The sequence below is a fragment of the Trichoderma virens genome (assembly GCF_000170995.1).
Source record: "Trichoderma virens Gv29-8 chromosome Unknown TRIVIscaffold_87, whole genome shotgun sequence".
NCBI lineage: Eukaryota > Fungi > Ascomycota > Sordariomycetes > Hypocreales > Hypocreaceae > Trichoderma > Trichoderma virens.
Window position 1 is genome coordinate 697,451 of NW_014013662.1, and position 17,524 is coordinate 714,974.

A 17,524-nucleotide genomic window follows, 5' to 3' on the forward strand; every position below is an offset into this window, starting at 1 on the left:
CTCTAAGGAATAACTTCAACACCGTAAAGATGTCCATGACAGTGGAAGATTTGATGCAGTATGTTCACTGATCATACGTACATTTTACTTCCCCTAACTTGCTTTTCAGGCAATGCTTCACAGTTCGTACGGCCGACCAATATGATAAATTTGTTCAGGAGCATGGTATCCCGCCTGTGCGACAAGAAATCACAGGAGGTGGCTCGGCATTGTGGTTTGGCTCGCCTTCAGCCAAGAGAGTGATAGGACACATGCATGGTGGTGGGCTAGTCATGCATGCGTCTACTTTTCATTTTGGCCTGGCCTACGAAATGTATAAAACAGCGACTGCCGGCGGGGATGATGTTGCGTTGGCTGTGCTTGCTTATGGTGAGTATTCGAAATATCTTGGTGTTTCTCTCCTGGCTTTCTAACTCCTCAGATATCTGCCCGAATGCACCCTATCCAACTCAGTTACGCCAACTGATCGCATTCGTCACTCATCTTATGCATGGGCGAGACACGAAAGATGTTAGTCTTTGCCAGTCATGCTCTTTGCGTCAGCTAACGCAGTCTGTAGATCGACCTGTACGGAGACAGTGCCGGGGGAATGCTTATTCTCTCTCTCCTCCTCCATGTTATGCATCCGCACCCCAAAATTCTTCCACTCTCCATCCCTTCTGGCCATCGTCTTGGAAAAATCTTGATGATATCTCCTACCACGCCGATGGTTACGCCAGCGATGGCTACGAGCAAAAACATTGGCCGCGATTTGGTTGGCGTGGATGAAGTGGCCCAAATGTGGAACGTTATCCAGAGTAATCATGACCCTGACGTTGAGCTCATCAACCCATGGTTCGCTCCACTGTCCGTGATGCGTGAGGACTGGTATGAAACACTGCCAGCTGGGGGGATTACAGTTGTCTCGGGTGGATTGGAGATCTTCGAAGAAGATATCGCCAAACTCGCTCAAATAATAAAGGTGAGAAATTAATTTACTACTCAGATGTTCCGTGTCACTGAGCAATGGGACTAACAAAACGCAGAATAAGCATCAAGGCCGCGTCGACATTCATGTGGATCAAACTGTCGGTCACATTGCCTTTCTCAAGGAGGGCTTAATGGGCATAAGAGCGTCAGAGTACACGAGACATGTGATAGAATGGGCCAAATTACGAGAATAGTGTGGAAAATGAACCCACAGAGATGATGGAACTATTCTTTTAGTAATATAGGCCCGATTCAATATGCTCGCATAATTTCTCGATGCAATCTATGAGGGGGATAAATGATGCCGGACGCAATAGTGATAGCATTCAACTCTGCATTGGCTTATTCAGAACGTAGTTGTTTTAGTCCACTGTTACTATCCACATTGTTGCTCCTACTCAAACCAACCTCCTCCATCTCCTGCATCCAAATCCTCATCAAATCCTAAGTTAGCGAGCTGCTTTTTAGACAGCTGCTGGGACTGCATTTCCTAATTGAGGTTAGTAAGAAGTGAGATGAGAATGATAAGAAGTAACAAACTTCTTCAACTGTGTCCTTGATTATATAGCGCGTCACGTATACCTTGTTTTTCTGTCCAAGTCGTATTGCGCGCGCGATGGCCTGGCTCTCTACAGCGGGGTTCCACTGCAACTCAACAATGAAGATGCGATTAGCACATGTTATGTTTAGCCTAGAGGTTATTTAGTATTATGAGCAATATTAAAAAGCATAGGAGAGACGTTTGACATACCCAAACCCGCCAGTTCCGGTTGTCATGATGAGCACTGGTGTCTCATCGTCTTTGGCAAATGTATCGAGTTTGATCTGTCGCTGTTTAAGAGGGCAGCTGCCATCAATGTGGACATATGGAATCTTGGCAGCGTCGAGATATCTCGAAAGAAGTTGCAGCGTCCTAGTCCAGCATGAAAATATTATACTACTCATGTTAGACCGATATCAGTTGTAAGTCGTAGGGAGATTTACCTCTTCGTTGTCCACATGTCACGCTGGACATCTTCAATTAATGCGTTCATCTTCGTAGAATGCCCCTCGTCGTTAAAATAGTAAGCATCATCATCTCCGAGCTTATTGTTGGACGGGCAGTTTGCCATATCATCATCGTCTGTCATCTGGTCACTATCCACCATAGGTCTTAACCATCGTATGCACACGGGGCAATGCTGAGTTTGTTCGCCATCACTCGAGGTATTCGACTGCTCGATGCACTCAGAGCATAGGACATGGGCGCATTGTTTATAAAAGCCATCGCCCAACCCGCTGGACCCGATAATTGGCATTGGCATTTGGCAGCCGGCACACGTAATCTCGCTACTCTGACCAAGAGCTGAGGCAATTGCCTCGCGTTCGTCTCGGTAACTGCGCCGATGCCAAGAGAAAGGCTGCTGAAACGTTCCGTGGTTGCACAGAAGACGCATCTGCAAGTTGACCTGGAAGATCCCGAATTTGGAGCTCTGCTCGGCCTCACCAACACGATGGCGGATCATTCGCAGTAGAATCTCCTTTGTATTATTGTATTGTTTGCTCTCGGCTTCAGAGAAACTCAGTTTGCGTACCCTTTGTCGTAATTGAGGCAGTTGGATGATATCCCTTGTGCGACGTAGACAGAGCGACTCGATGAGTATAAGGAGACGGTCTTTGGCTAATGTCGGATTTTCTTCGCTGCTCTGATCAAAAGGAACTTCTATGTACTTCCGAAACGTAGCTGCCTTGGTAAAAGGTTCAGCACGAATGAAGGCGAAAAGAGTGCCAATGTCGGCGAGCTTGTTTTGAATGGGTGTTCCGGTGAGACACCATCTTGAATTGGCGTGAATATCGTCACAGGCACGGTAGAAGGCTGTAGCTCGGCGGCGAATAATATGTGCTATCGGCTGTTGGATATTCTGAAGGAATGGGAAAGAGGAGATGATGACTTACCTTCATCGAGGACGATTCTGTACCAGTCGATACAATGAAGGAGTGACGGGCTTGATTTGATTTGAAACTCAGCAGTTAGAGTGCTGTATGTAGTTACTACAATATCAGAATCTGCGATTTCATCAAGACTTTTCGGTCTATCGGAGCTGTGGTACTTGATTACTTTGACCCCATCTTTCAAGTGCCTATGAAGTTAGTCAATAGTCATGATAACTGATACGTGCTATGTTATATTATTTTATGTCTTTTTTCTTTTTTTTTAAAAAAAAAAATGAACTCACTCTTTTATCTCATTTATCCAATTATATATGAGTACTAACAGGGTCAGTCTTTCACATATCTTGTCAAACAGAGGAGGTATTGGAGCAACGAACGGGCAGACGGGACAATTACAAGTGTTGAGCGCGAGCGTCTAATCGCCTCCTCGACTTTGGGACTGTTTTCTTGCTGTCGAGCCCACTCTTTTCCGTCATCAAGAGTCTTCATTATTAGCGCAAGTATGGACAAGGACTTGCCCATACCCATCTCATCAGCTAGAATCCCGCCTCCTCTTTCGTTTGGTCTTATACCGGTCCTGATCTTTGCTCTAGTAATTCGATGGCGATATCTGGCACAATAAAAGTTAAAAACTGTTTCAAAACTGTACTGGAGATAGCTTACTCTTTATTCCCCCCTTCTAGTTCAATAGTCTCCCAGAGCCTATACCTGTCATTGATATGACCAGATTCTCTTTCTAACATGAAACCTAGTGCCTCTTCCTGATGTCTAGAAATTGTATGTCAGCATCAACTAAAACTGATCATAAAGATAGAGATTTACTTCAACAGTTTTCGCACGACTCTGTCTCCACCATCTACTGCCTCAAGGTGCCTGGTACGATCAATAGATTTGTATACGTCTTCGACCATCTTTCGCAATCTTTCTTCTCGTTTTCTCCTGTTGGAAGCCCCCTCGCTGATGACCTGTTTCATTGGCTGCTTCCGTGGGAGCTGAGTACCATTTGTCTTGAGCTTTAAGAAATGCGGATTGTCGTATACTATTCCATCTCTCTCGTGAGTAGGCTTCTGCAGCCACAGCTTTCCAGATGACAGTTCATTGCCAACAGGTACTCCAATTGATTGTGGCCCGTAAACATTGATATCAACTTTGACAATGGCTTCAGCTGGCCTGTTGGCGCGTCCTATTATGTCCATTAAATAAGATATAGACACGATGGGTTCAAAGTCGACATTGGAGGACTTGTCTACTAGCGATGAAAGCGTCATGCCAACGTTGGAGCGCACCTGGCCAAAATCTTCGCCAGTATCATTGAAACATAGGATAATGTGATTTTCACGCGTCTCGAGTTTGAAACGCTCGAATCCCGCCTCACGCTTGTCCAGCTTAGCGTAAATCATTTGCATGTCGCCTAAGAGTTTGACATCGACATTATGCAGCTATTGCAGGTGGACGTTGCCTCTCAAATTAGATGTCGTTGTAATCTTAAGATAAGGATTGCGGTGACTTACCATTCCATAGCATATTATTTCGCTGCTAAGTAATTCGTTGTTAAATACTGAGACAATATCCTCCGATCTGGATGGACTTGATTGAGATGCGACAGACGGCGAGTGTGAAACCTCTTGTGACGAGAGTGGCATGAATGGAGATAAATCAGAATCGGACAACAACATTTCATTACTCCAATCCGTGAGCGCATCGTCCAAGTTGAAATCCATCCCATTGAAGTCCAGTGGTGGTGTTTGATTTGCGCTCGGATCAAGTAGGATGTTGCCAAACACTTCTGGCATGGAGTCTACCTGTTGGATAATAGGAATGTCACTAAGACAATTAGTAACGCTCGCGAAGCAATGCTTGATTCACGTACCTCATTGGATTCATGTAACTTGGCCCATGGTATTGGCTCTGTCTCATTGAATCATGATATCCACCATAATCAAGCGGTCCTTGATCATAAGGCTGCTGCGGCTCCACGCTGGATGCGTCGCTAGAAGTGAAAAAGGTCTCATCATCTAGCTCTCTGACGGGGTCAAATCGTCGCTTCAGTGGATTAGACATTGTGATTGCTTGGTGGCCTATGAGTATTGGGGAAAAGTCTTGGAATTTCTAAATAGAATTTCTTCTTTCCATAGTCGTTTCTAATAAGAGGAATAGTATTGACATGGCCAAGAAAAGCGGTGGGTTTCGTCTTGGTAGGCAATTACGAGGCGGATTCTCGAATGATGGGGTGGACGCGTTCCATCACCGAAAATGAGGCTGAAGCTGGTTCGCGCCACTTGACTGGCGGAACGCGTCGGCAAGGCAGTTCGATGCATCTCTATTCCGTGTTGCCTATTTGCCGCAGTCCGCGAATCATGTTTGTTGAACGTGGCTTAGACACACATGCTGCATATGTGTCAGCCTCATCATAAATGCAACCGCCAATCCTGTCTTGCTCAGGCCAGGCCGTCAGAAGGCCTTGGGCAGTAAGGCCGAATTCATTCATCGGCCTATTTGAACGTTAACCAAATAATTTAGTCTAATTTATCTGGCTTCTCAAACACGTACCTTCGTATGCAGTAATTCGACAAGCAAAGCGGGTGTTCTCTACAAGTTGGCAAAGTTACCTACCATACACTGGTTCCTACACAGCTCACTGCAACAGTGGACGACTTTTATCTTATTTTCCCTACAAATATTCATGGAATCAACGACGCTTCCTTTGAGACCGATAATGGCTAAGCGGGTCAGACAAAAAAGGCCTCGATCTGAGTCCGAGAACAGTACTGACCGACAGAATGGTTCTCAATCCAGAAGATCTCGGCGGCGCTTAGAAAACCTCTCCTGTGAGGTCTGCACGCGGATGTTCTCTCACGCAAGCCTTGAGTCTCTCAATTCGCATGATGGCTTCTGGCATCGGAACCGGGCTGACTGTGAGGCTGCTGCTAATGCAGGCTGTGGAATGTGCAAATTGATCTTATTCATTGTTTGCGAAGAACATGACGAAGATTGGGCAAATGAACAACGCCTCATATTCCGAAACAATCGTGTTCCTCGAACTTTGCTCACAGCTTCAAATGATGACCCGATAGGTATATATGGGCTGCAAGCCGCCATTGAATCCGAGCCAACGAAATCTATCGCTACAATCCAGGTATTTGCTAGAAGGGGTAAGTTCTCAGTCCATAAAGTTTGTAAATCTTATAATCTCACAAATCACAGGTAATCCCATCGCAGATATTGTACACCAAAGGCCCCTTTACAGAAATGTCGGAAGCAACAGAGTGTTTGCCCAAGCAAGGGCCCTCATCCAAGAATGTATGAATTCCAAGAACCCTCATAAACATTGCCAATACTCCCGAGATACCGTCCTTCCCCTGCGAGTTCTCGATGTTGGCAAGCCAGACGACCGTCATCCCACAGTAAAACTCGTGGTCAACGATACAGACACCCGTGCCCAATACCTCGCCTTAAGTTATTGCTGGGGAAAGCCACTCGATTCTGCTGCAAAACCACTTCATCTGCAGAGAGACAACCTCAAACAACTGGTGGATGGTATCAAACTGGAGAGTCTTCAGCAATCTATACGGGATGCTGTCTCTGCTACTCGAAAGCTCGGCTTTCGGTATCTTTGGGTTGACGCCCTCTGCATTATCCAAGACTGCGATGAAGATAAACGTACCGAAATTTCGCGAATGGCATCTATCTACAAAAACGCTTCCGTAACGATTGCGGCATCCACGTCAGAAAATGCAGCCCATGGGTTTCTTGCCCATAAAATACAGTCTTACTGCCCAGACTATGAGGTTCATATGCGCATGGCAAATAAAGCTCTGGGTACAGTGTATCTTTCAGCAGGACCCTATGAGCCAGATCATCCCCTAGACAAGAGAGGATGGACATTGCAAGAGTTCATGCTGTCGTCAAGGATGTTGATATTCTCTGATTACGAACTTTTATGGCAATGCAAAGAAGTGGATCTTCGGAGCGTTTCTACACGAGGACTCGAGTATCTACAACCATTAGAAAGCCTTCCTTGGACAGTTTTTGACAATGGCGCCGAGCCCTATTTTGGAAATCTAGAATACGATAAGCTTTACCTTTGGAAGACCATTGTGCAACAATACACCGATCGTCAGCTCACAAACTCAGAGGATAAGCTTAGAGCAGTCATGGGCATAACATCGGAGCTTGAAACACTATGGCGCGACACAAGCATCTATGGACTCTGGAAAAAATGGTTTATCGATCTTCTGGCATGGCATAAACCCGATATTGAAAGGGAAGAAAGTCGACATCTCAAACGAGCACCGAGTTGGTCATGGGCTTCCTTGGATGGTGTCATCCGCTATGAAGGGTCCGTATCCACTGAAGATGCCGTCGTCAAATTGTTGACTATCCAAGCTGTGGTATTGGCATGTCGTATGATGAAAGTAAGTGACGTAGCCTATGATAAGATTGACAAGATACTGGAGGGTCTAGATCTTATTGATCCTTTTGCTGAACTTCAGCAAATGGGATTGGGGATTGACGATCTAGAATACTTATTACTGGGGACAGTGCAAACAGGTGCAGGCAGTGAGGAAGGCGTCGGGTTGCTTGTGGTTGACGTTGGCGGACGGCTTTATCGAAGAGTTGGACTGGTTAGGTTTATGGATATGAGGGTATGGGAAGGCATAAATCGCCAAGAGATTACACTCGAGCCGAGGATAGACAAGTAAGACAAAAACTTGCAAATATTAATCGCTAATTCCTATAGCAATAAGCATTTAGATCATTATCCTGCTCTTCTTGAATGAATCCTTTGGTGTCTTTGGCAATCGCTCGCTCTCGTAAAAGCCTTATCGCAACCCATATGTGGACACTTGTACGGGCGCTCTCCAAAATGGCTTCTCTCGTGGCCGGTCTGGGTAATCTTCCTTGTAAACTTCTTGCCACATATGCTGCAAGGGAATTCTCTCGTGCCAGTCCTGGGACGTAATGATTCGAATGTAGCCGGTCCATTGGTTGAATCAGGGTGATAAGAACGCATATGCCTGTCCAGATCCTTCTTGGAGGTGAATCCGATTGGAGCTGCATTACACCGCGAGGCACACTGATATGGTCTGTCATGACGGTTGTTGTGGGCTTCGCGATCTTCTTTGTTGTCATAGCCTACATGAAAAAAATCGCACAAGAGGCGATTGCATTTGAAGAGATTGGGGCCATAGTAATCCGCTATCGTATCATTGAGGCAGGTTTTTCCGCTAGGAACGAAGTTGGTCTCTAACGAGGCTCTATTATCGAGCATAGCCTTCTCGATTCCCGCAATACCAACTGTGTTACGGATTTCGAATTTCTCTCTCTGATGAGTGTAAATATGATTCCACAAGGTGCAAAGGTTTTCATAGAACGGGAGTTCTGAGAATCTGTCGAATTCATTTGGCCACTTATCTTCAAAGTGCTTGTGAGTCTCTTTCGTGAGATCCCCACCATTTTGGTCCACAAACTCCTGCAGTGCAGATCCAAAATCCTCTTGATAGCTCTGACTATCATCACCGTCATGAAAGAGGTCTCCGCAATTCGAAATCACCGTACTAATGTGACTATGCCATTGAGAGCAGGCATAATCCTGAAAAGAAAACCAGCCAAGCTTGACTTTTTCTAGCCGCTCATTTTCCTCATACGTTTTAGAGGCGCTTATTAGACAAAGGTATCTTAGACAGCGTACCGCAAGGTCACAATGCACAGCTTGTTCATTTATGTACTTGTTTTGGATGATATACCTAGCTATTGTCAGTTTGATACTATAAAGTGTCAGTTAGTGTATAGATTATTTGCCTACCTCCGCGCTGTAGAATGAACAATCCGGATGTGGCCGCCTTCAAGGACATGCACCAGAGATCCAAGATATTTGCTAGAATGTTGCCTCAACATCTTGTTATCAAAATCAACTTTTTGTTGTTCGGGGACATAAGACAGAATTGATTGCATTTCATGCCATTTGAGGGGACGCTTGGCGCAGATCAACCAGCCTAGAAGTTGCCTTGCCATCTTCCAGTGGGCTTCCCCTTCGGCTAGCTTCAATAACTCGGTTTTGACAATCCCCACAAGCTTTTCGTATCTATATATAACATTAGTTCATCTATCATATCCGTGGTAGGTGTTGTTCGACTGCGAACTTACATCTGTGAGAGTTCCTTAGGCGCCATTTCTTCTTTTATTTTCTCTTTCAATTTCTCTTTCGTTGGTTGCTGTAGAAGATACTCAATCGCCAGATGGGCATATAGAAACATTTCTGCATTTACTATCAGTATCAGCTATTATAATGAATTTCATGCATTGCAGTGTGCATAAGAGACTGACCTTCACTTCGGCGACATATAATACTCTCAATTTCCTCTTTGTCGCTTTCAGAAAGGTTAAAGCCACTGCTTGTCGCGCGTCCTTCAGAAAAGTCTGGAATCCTCTTCTTCACATAAGACCTGATGTCTTCTGCATTGTCGGTTGCCTTAAGTTGCACGCATGCATCATCCTCTGGCATAATTTTGGCTTTGGTCAGGTCTGGAATTGACTGACTCATAAATAGGACCCTCAATCGGCCTTGCTTGATGTTGTCGCACTTTTCAACCTGTTCCATGAAGAAGCTTGCAATTTTGCGCATTTCAACCATTTCGCACTCGTCAATTCCATCAATGACGATATATTGCCTTGTATTATACTCAAAGAAAGCCTTGAGGAGAGCCTCCGCTGTTGGTATGTCTGTTAGATTCCCGCTTGAGTCAATATTTTCCTTGCAGAGAGGTAAGAGGTATTCAGTAGATTCGACCATCTGATGAAGAACTCCTTTCAGAATGTCAAGATAGGTACGATGATCAGAGTCTTCTTCTTGGCAATAGAAGTAGCATATTTTGCCTCCTTGAGGAATCGCGCACTTCTTCCTTTCGGTCCGTAGGTCTCTCAATTCATCTATTAGCAGAGATGAAAGTATAGTTTTACCTAGATTTTGTTAGCCCATGATGTCTTATGTCTATCTGCCAAGAGGTATTATTACCAAACCCTCTACTGCCCTGTAGCCAAATGGCAGAATCGGGTGGCGGATCTTCAGTCATCCAATCGCTGACTTCGCTATATTTCTTGAACAGCCAACGGCCAGTATCTGGACATATTCTCGCGTCCTGGAATTTCTTGTGCAGCAATTGCGTCTTCTTTGAGGCTGATATCCAAGCCAGAACTCTATTTTTGGTCTTGCTCCTCTCGCTCGCCTCCTTCTCTTTGAAATCGTCACGGCATTTCTTCACGCTTTGAGGATATTCTAAAAACATCCTTCTGACATTTTCCACGTTTGTCTCATTGTCCGGCCAAGACCCTGCAGGTGCTAAATCGGCGTCCAGATCTAATGTAGCTTGAGGGTTCCGAAAGGACAATCCGTTCTTTATGATAAATTTCCTGTGGCTTTCCAAGGAACCTGCTAGGTGATCAAAAGTATTGTTCAAAGCTTTCCAGATGGATTTATATATCTTTTGGAATACTATAGAATAGGTTAGACTTTGTCATCATATTACTACCTGATAATTGATCTTACATGTAGGCCGGAGAGAGAAAAGCTTGTACGCAAGTTGATGAAACGTAAGAACATCTTGGTATATGTGTGTCAAAAATGTTGCGCAATCCGGTATTGCAATAAAAAGCTGCATATACTCGTACAGTAATGGAAGTTTATCTCCGATCTTTTCGTAAACGTCTAGTAAGCTGTCCAATTCTCGATCTGTACGATTTGTGAACTATAGTGCACGGTGTCAGCAATATTCGTTTGTAGAAGCCAACAATTTATTCCATATTTCTTTATACCTCTAAAAGATATCGAAGCGGGCCCCAAACGCATGCCATGACCTTTGTAACATGTTGAAACTCAATTTTGATTAGCACGTTCTCAAAATGCGCCATACCAGTGAGAAATGAATGTATTCGCTTCATGTTCATCATGTTTTTCGTCGATTCCCGGATTGACTGAATTGTATTGATGTCCTGTAGTACATCATCGTAGCTACTGGATTGAAATAACTCCCTCTCAGAAGTATTGGTGTCCGAAAGGAATTTGTCAATAATAGGAAGCAACTCATTTTCGTCCATTTTCGAGACTAAATTTTCCGACAAAAGCGTTGCTCATTGAATACACAATCAACCTAGACGTAATCGATTTGGTGTACGTTGATTTAAGAAATCTTTCGAAATATGAGAAGCGGTAATTTGTTCAGCGATTGAAGTTGGGCAGCAAATCAGTGTCAGGCTGAATACGCCGCAACTAGGCAGCGACAGGAGATGGACGCGCACTGCGCATGTGAACATGTATATACAAATATGCATGCGCCTTGCCATTTCCTCTTTTCATTGGATGGATTTCCAAATTCCCGCTTCTACCACCATTGTAGCCCATTTGAAAACAGCGATTATCCCCAACAAATACGAAGCTGAGAAAGTCCAATGAATTCTGCATGCGATTAGTTAATTACCTTTGTATGCATCCAATATTAAACCCCTTTCACTTCATGGTCTGTGTAATTTAGAGTGCAAGAAAAGGCCGAATGTTTGTTTCCATCTCCTTTCTTCGAATATATAATTTCCCTTGGTGAAGGCCTGGGAAGGGGTTAAAATGCTGTGAAACGCCGAGTGGAGAAGCAACTGGCCCAGAAAACAGAGTGCCTGGTTGAGGCTGTGCTGTAGGATTCAAGGCAGCAACAACACCAGAACAAAAACGCGATTGTGCATACACCTCTATGGGGGCTTCTGAATGCAGGAATCATAGGCGAGAGATTTTGTCTACAGGCTACTGGTGGAACCTCATCCAATCCTGCGCAATAGTCTACCACACGACGTAATGGTTTGTAAGTTAAATGTTTGGCTGCAATGGATATAGTAAGCGTGAATGGCATTAAGATTGCTCCTAATATCTAAAGATGATTACTCCTATGGCTCTATCCCCCCCAATGTTTCTAATCTATTTGCTCTATGTAAAATAATAATCATTATAATTACTCTATAGGTTCCGCAATCGCTTTTTGAACAGCAAACATGCTTTCTGGCCACCATGTCTCGCCTGTGCCTCTATATTCGGTAATCCACCCTTGAGCCTCTGTAAATGACAGTATTCGCCCCAGCTCCCACTGTCCGATACCACCGATCCACCACACGCCATCTAAAAGCATAACAAGGACCAGCCAGTGGGCAAAGATATTTATTGCTAGCTGTTGTGTTGTACCAAGCAACGCACTCTTGTCGGTTGAAGTGGAATCAGCTTGATTTACCGCCACTGGCATATGATCAAGGGCTGATTGAACGAGCTGCAGATACTCAAGTGGTACGTGATTCAGGAAAGCCGTAATTGTCCGTCTCCACAGTTTAGATGGTATGGCAGAGGTGACGTTAGCCAAGTATTTCCGCAGCCATGGAGAGGCTCTTTCAAGTTTGCCTAGGTGAAAGGCCGATGAAGCAAATTCCGATTGAGAGGGCTCAGGACTTGGCTGGTGGCTGGCAAATACTTTATTGAAAAGCTCCTCCAAAAGTTCAAGAGACGTAAGGCATGCTTGAAGCCCAGAATCGACGACTTTTGGTGCCTGGAAGTTCGAATCGCATTGGTCAATCCAGACAATTCGAGCCTGTGCATTGAGTTTTTCCAAGGCAGTCCTGTATGTGGCCGATACGATCGGCAGCAGTAAATTCCTCGTACCTTCTGATGGACCATCTTCGGGGGTGTATAAGTCATCGCCTAGCAGGGTGGTTTTGTGCAAAACAGCATCATCACTTGTAGCTGCGGGTGGGCTGGACAAGTCGTCTATCAAGTCTTGGGATGCACTGTTTTGTAGACCAACATATGCGACATATGCGGCACGAATGGAGGTTATCCACTGAGACTGCAATGGCAATATCTCATTAGATAATGTTCTCCCTCCTCGCATTGCTTTCTTGGCTAACAATACCCGGACACAATGACCAGACAATGCATACAGTACCATCAGCGCAGCATTAGCCAAAACTGTGTCAACATGATCGCCGTAGATCGCTGCCTGTATCTGGCCGAGTGAACTTCTGTGATGTTCATCTGCTAGAAAAAGAAGCCTTTTGATATCTTCTATTCTCTCCAGAGGCGCTGGAGAGTGCCTCACGATGTCGTAACACTTGCAAACTGCGGAGAGTGCCAGTATTGAGCCCATGACTGGTCTGCTTCCAAACGCAAGATTCGGGATCCCTACGTGAAGTGCATGCAGCTCTTCGGCATTGAAGGGAATGATGCGACTTGTGTGCGTGATGTAGTGGCTTAAAAGCTCTAGCTCTTCAGAGTTCAAAGAAAAAGACGCCTGGGGCCCCTCTGGAGCTACAGAGGGGTCATATGGTACTGCGCGGATTATGCTCGAATCTCCGGAACGGATATCCTCAGATTGTGCCTCAGAGCTGCTTGGGCTGGCCTCAGCGAAATCTAAATATCCCAAATCTGGAATTTCTGGTATCATATCATCTTGTCCAGGGCTGAGATGTATCGATTCTGAAGCTTGTCCAGGGCTAGGATGTATCGATTCTGAAGCATAGCGCTCGTCTGGCACAGTATATTGGCAACAATGATTCCGCTTCTGACAGCGAGAACATGTAGGGCGGGCCTCATCGCACTGGTTTTGCTGTCAGTAAACGCCTTTAGTATATCAACTTGAAGAGTACAACGAACCTTCTTTCTCTGCTTCTTGCACCGTATGCAACCCTTTCTAGACTTTTCATGCGATCGGCGCTGCTTAAACTCCTTGCCAGGATGTATTAGAACTGCAGACATGCTTGGAATAGTATTCTTTAAGTTGTATTAACTGATCTCTTGAACGAGTCGACGTGTGAAAGCATATTTAAACGTAATTTTAAGAGTTGCGCTAACCAGGCGATGACGCTATTCAAGCATGCAAGTAATACACCATCTTGTGTTTCGGCTTGCTATTTGGAATTGAGTACTCGTCAGAATCCAAGGCAGCCACGCACAAGGTTGGCTTCTCACTCTTCAGCCTTGTTCCTCACCGGCTTGTTTCTCTATGAATGCGGTGACGAATGCCGAAACGATACTCAGCCATCATATATTATGATGGGTCCAGCCTTAAAATGACTCCTGACCTTTATCCCAAGATCCCAATTGAAGTTATTTGTCAACTTGGTAACGGGCAAAGAGAGAAGGCTGTGCAGACTAGCTTGGTTCCAGCTGAACTAGCGGTACCTGTAAGTGGCAACTATTAACCGCCAAACGCACCATTTTCCGCCAGCCTCCCCGGTATTTCCGAGCTACCAAACCCTCTAGGATTCTTTTCAGCGTTTTACAAGCGAGCACCTCATAACATCCCGACAGACCTATCGCTGGCATGGAGATCTTTGGTTGGCTATGCACAACGTGACTAGCAAACATTATTTATCTGAATCAATTGATCCAAAAAAAATTTTCTAGTTACGAACAGACTTGATTGCGTGTTAGTGTCTCAACGAGAATTGCGGCGATATAGTTTGTGGCTAGTTATGGGTCTTAAAAAGTAGTTAAGAGGTTCCGACGCAAGTCCTAGTGTACCTGATTGTGTCTCCCTTTCTAGAGACTATGTCACAAATGGTGAAATTATTTCATGCATGTTCCTGGTATTAATATGCAACTGTTAAGCATGAGTCTTGTCTATTAGATAACATGACCTATTCTCGACCATTCAAGTCATATCGCTTATAAGGTACAAGGACTTAAAACTGATAATATCTTATATCTCTTATGTGAGAACCATCGCAAATTGTGGGCCATCGAACCATATGGATATACTTGAGGAGACGAATGGCATAGTAATTAAACTAGGGGAAGCTAATAGCGCAACCGGTTATTCGCCCAGAGGCGCTCAAGCCTTCGAAGCATTTGGCGGCAGTTTCTTGTTCAAATCGGCTTACATATAGTTTAAGACTCGTAAATATGACTTCTAACCCAGTGGAAACAGAATTTATAAACTCGAGGCCACCCACCAGCTTCCGAGCCGGCGACTTGGATGAAACCAATCCCTTTGAGTGGCAACCTGCTGATCCCACAACGGAGTTTTAGGCTCGGCTATATAACTGTGCTAAATGACTTCTATGAAATTTAATAAATGCTGCTTAAGAACATAAGAACGTTGCCTAGGAACAAGGTGGAGCGTTAAGGTCCCATGAGAAAACAAGCTTTATCGACAGCGCCATGCATGAAGATCGTAGGCGCTTAGATGCCCTTGCATACGTATCAGTTACTTATAGTAACGCTGATCAGAAGTTGATCGTAGCACCGGCGTGTGGGCCCTAAGACTGAAAGGCCCATAGTTTCATGACACAAGGAGTTTAGGAACAGTTACGATATGGCCAAAACAAGAGAGGCAAGATGATCCATCCAATATTGTTGCGCTTCTCAGAATCCTCGGTATAATATTATAAAATGATGAGACAGACTCCCGCTTGTGAATATGTGTGTAGACTGCACATGCCAAGGTTTGGGGCCAGAACTTCTTTATATTAGTAGTTGGGACTTGGCTGTCTGAACTTTTCCGATTCAATAGAAACACAGTTTGTGATACAATTGGAAATTAATAGATTGATAGAGTTGATATTTACTATTCAACGAGTGCCGTTGCGTCAAATGCGCGGAAAGTATGGTGGCTTCAGCATGGAATGCTTCGCGAGTGCTGTCCAACGTCAAGTACAAAAGTTTCCTCAGCAGTTTGGAGATTGTAAATAACGTCGTAGGTTCCGACATTTACAGATATACGCTAATATTTTCATAAAAATACATAAATCACTGAAGGTATCTACGATTCCACTATGATGATACCGCGTATGTTAAGTGGTGTTTGCTCGCTTAGAAACTTTACAATACATTCAACACCCACACACCTAATATTTGCCAAGAGTTGCATTGATAGTGGGTACTGGAAGTAGGTTCAGTGTGGTAATCAAATATACACTGCAATGCCATCATCAACGCGAATCCATGGGACAAGTTTGCGCTGACAATAGCCACTTGCGAGGTAGAATTCATCAAGCGTATTCCCACGTTCCTTAGACCCATCCTACAAGCCACAAAGCGTATTCCTCCAAGCGTATCCCCACAGAGCGCATTCCTATACAAGGGTCCGAATTAATACCCGGTTAACAAAAAAATTCACAGGGATGAGCTATGCACTTTAACTGTAAGAGGATTAGTTTGAGGCTGAGCCTACAGGAGAGCTACGGCATTGCTCCGAGGTTCCGTCTACATGAAGGCTGAGCCTGAAAATCCCCGCGTAGCGAATACGCTCCTTGGCGGACAGATCCTAGTACAGCCTTGTAAATTAACGTGCCTGAATATGATTGTCGTGCTAAGACGCTTGAGGATGTGAGAAAATGCGAGTCAATAGGCTAACAATTGTATAAATACCTAACATATTATGGTTTGGATGTAAACAATGTCAAAACATCACTACTTTGTCTATTAGAGCTACACCAACAGACCAAAACACTGTCTAATCAGCCAATATGCGAAGTCTACTTTTCACCGTGGCATTGTACAGCTTCGCCACGGGACTGCCCAACTATCACGTAAAGGGGCATCAATGGCTTCCTGCAGGGCCGAGAGACAGTGAGTTATTGAATTACCACTCGTGACTTACATACATACAAGACTAATAGAAGACAACAGGCCGATCTCCTTGTCCTGGCTTGAATGTCCTTGCCAATCACGGTTGGCTTCCTCGCTCCGGAAAGAATATCGACCTGCCAACTCTTCAAGTCGCCGTCTCGGGCGCATACAACTATGATCCTGATACCTTCGATGGAGCGTTTAAACAAGCACAAGCCTGCAATCTAACAACCACAGGCAACTCTTCGACGTTCAATCTTGCCGATCTTGCAAAACATGATTGTATCGAGTTTGATGGATCATTATCACGAAACGACTTCTATCTTGGAGATGACTTACACTTTAACCCAAGAATCTGGGCGACAACAGCGAAGAGATTAGGCCTAGATCACGTCTCGCATGATCCATTATCCAAGTACGTCACCGTCGAGCAGGCTGCTAAAGCGAGGGCTGCTCGCGTCGCAGACGCAATGAAGGCCAATCGTAAATTCAATGCATCGGAGAACGAGATGTTGGGAAGTCCCGGAACGACAGCCTTATACTTGGTCACACTGTGGGATGATGCTGTGGGAGCTGCTCCGAAGGAGTGGATCAAATCATTTTTCGGTAAGTTTTCTGACTGTCTACTTTGTGTGCTGTATGAGAGAGCTCTGTTAATCATGTTACAGAATGGGAGCGACTCCCCTTTACAAGGCCTTTAAAACAAAAGACCAACGATGACATTAATGCAATGTTTCAAAGAGTTCAGGCAGTGAAGGTCTAAATCCCGGTTATTTAAATGACTAACAAGGCCTTTTTTGGATTATTCTGGAGCAAACCAGGCGTTAGGAATATGTACAAGGATGCTTTTCCCCACTTTTCAGTAGCATCCAATGTTAATAGAGGTTCACAGTCAGATATTTTAAGACTGTAGAATATATTGGGAGGAAATAGATAGTAGCTACATCTTAGAGATTTTTCTTTAAATATTAAAATTTTAATTGGTAGTACTTAATTTTCGTTTTATTCACAGTTGACAGTAAGATT

At 44.5% G+C, this 17,524-nt stretch overlaps 6 protein-coding genes across 6 annotated transcripts; 3 read left to right on the top strand and 3 right to left on the bottom strand.

The window, feature by feature from the left end:
• Positions 1 to 29: 29 nt before the first annotated feature.
• On the top strand, positions 30 to 1,163 carry TRIVIDRAFT_67279 (uncharacterized protein; the record flags this gene model as incomplete). The annotated part of the gene is made up of 5 exons (XM_014096786.1): positions 30 to 58; positions 110 to 369; positions 422 to 510; positions 560 to 961; positions 1,026 to 1,163. The coding sequence occupies 5 exons, from the start codon at positions 30 to 32 to the stop codon at positions 1,161 to 1,163; spliced, it is 918 nt and encodes a 305-aa protein (XP_013952261.1).
• A 200-nt stretch (positions 1,164 to 1,363) lies between these two features.
• Positions 1,364 to 4,340, bottom strand: TRIVIDRAFT_44486 (uncharacterized protein; the record flags this gene model as incomplete). The annotated part of the gene is made up of 9 exons (XM_014096787.1): positions 1,364 to 1,459; positions 1,510 to 1,660; positions 1,721 to 1,906; positions 1,954 to 2,851; positions 2,905 to 3,089; positions 3,186 to 3,219; positions 3,279 to 3,511; positions 3,565 to 3,669; positions 3,724 to 4,340. Coding segments are annotated over 9 exons (2,505 nt in total), but the record flags the coding sequence as incomplete, so codon positions are not given.
• Positions 4,341 to 5,746: 1,406 nt separating this feature from the next.
• TRIVIDRAFT_194514 (uncharacterized protein) lies at positions 5,747 to 7,604 on the top strand (the record flags this gene model as incomplete). The annotated part of the gene is made up of 2 exons (XM_014096788.1): positions 5,747 to 5,816; positions 6,106 to 7,604. The coding sequence occupies 2 exons, from the start codon at positions 5,747 to 5,749 to the stop codon at positions 7,602 to 7,604; spliced, it is 1,569 nt and encodes a 522-aa protein (XP_013952263.1).
• Positions 7,605 to 7,660: 56 nt separating this feature from the next.
• On the bottom strand, positions 7,661 to 10,995 carry TRIVIDRAFT_194515 (uncharacterized protein; the record flags this gene model as incomplete). The annotated part of the gene is made up of 7 exons (XM_014096789.1): positions 7,661 to 8,561; positions 8,708 to 8,986; positions 9,049 to 9,160; positions 9,229 to 9,803; positions 9,922 to 10,393; positions 10,448 to 10,553; positions 10,714 to 10,995. The coding sequence occupies 7 exons, from the start codon at positions 10,993 to 10,995 to the stop codon at positions 7,661 to 7,663; spliced, it is 2,727 nt and encodes a 908-aa protein (XP_013952264.1).
• An 899-nt stretch (positions 10,996 to 11,894) lies between these two features.
• TRIVIDRAFT_194516 (uncharacterized protein) lies at positions 11,895 to 13,681 on the bottom strand (the record flags this gene model as incomplete). Its single annotated transcript, XM_014096790.1, has 2 exons — positions 11,895 to 13,523; positions 13,580 to 13,681. 2 exons carry the CDS (start codon positions 13,679 to 13,681, stop codon positions 11,895 to 11,897), a joined length of 1,731 nt encoding a protein of 576 aa, XP_013952265.1.
• A 2,714-nt stretch (positions 13,682 to 16,395) lies between these two features.
• On the top strand, positions 16,396 to 17,261 carry TRIVIDRAFT_67284 (uncharacterized protein; the record flags this gene model as incomplete). The annotated part of the gene is made up of 3 exons (XM_014096791.1): positions 16,396 to 16,498; positions 16,559 to 17,104; positions 17,167 to 17,261. The coding sequence occupies 3 exons, from the start codon at positions 16,396 to 16,398 to the stop codon at positions 17,259 to 17,261; spliced, it is 744 nt and encodes a 247-aa protein (XP_013952266.1).
• Positions 17,262 to 17,524: the final 263 nt, after the last annotated feature.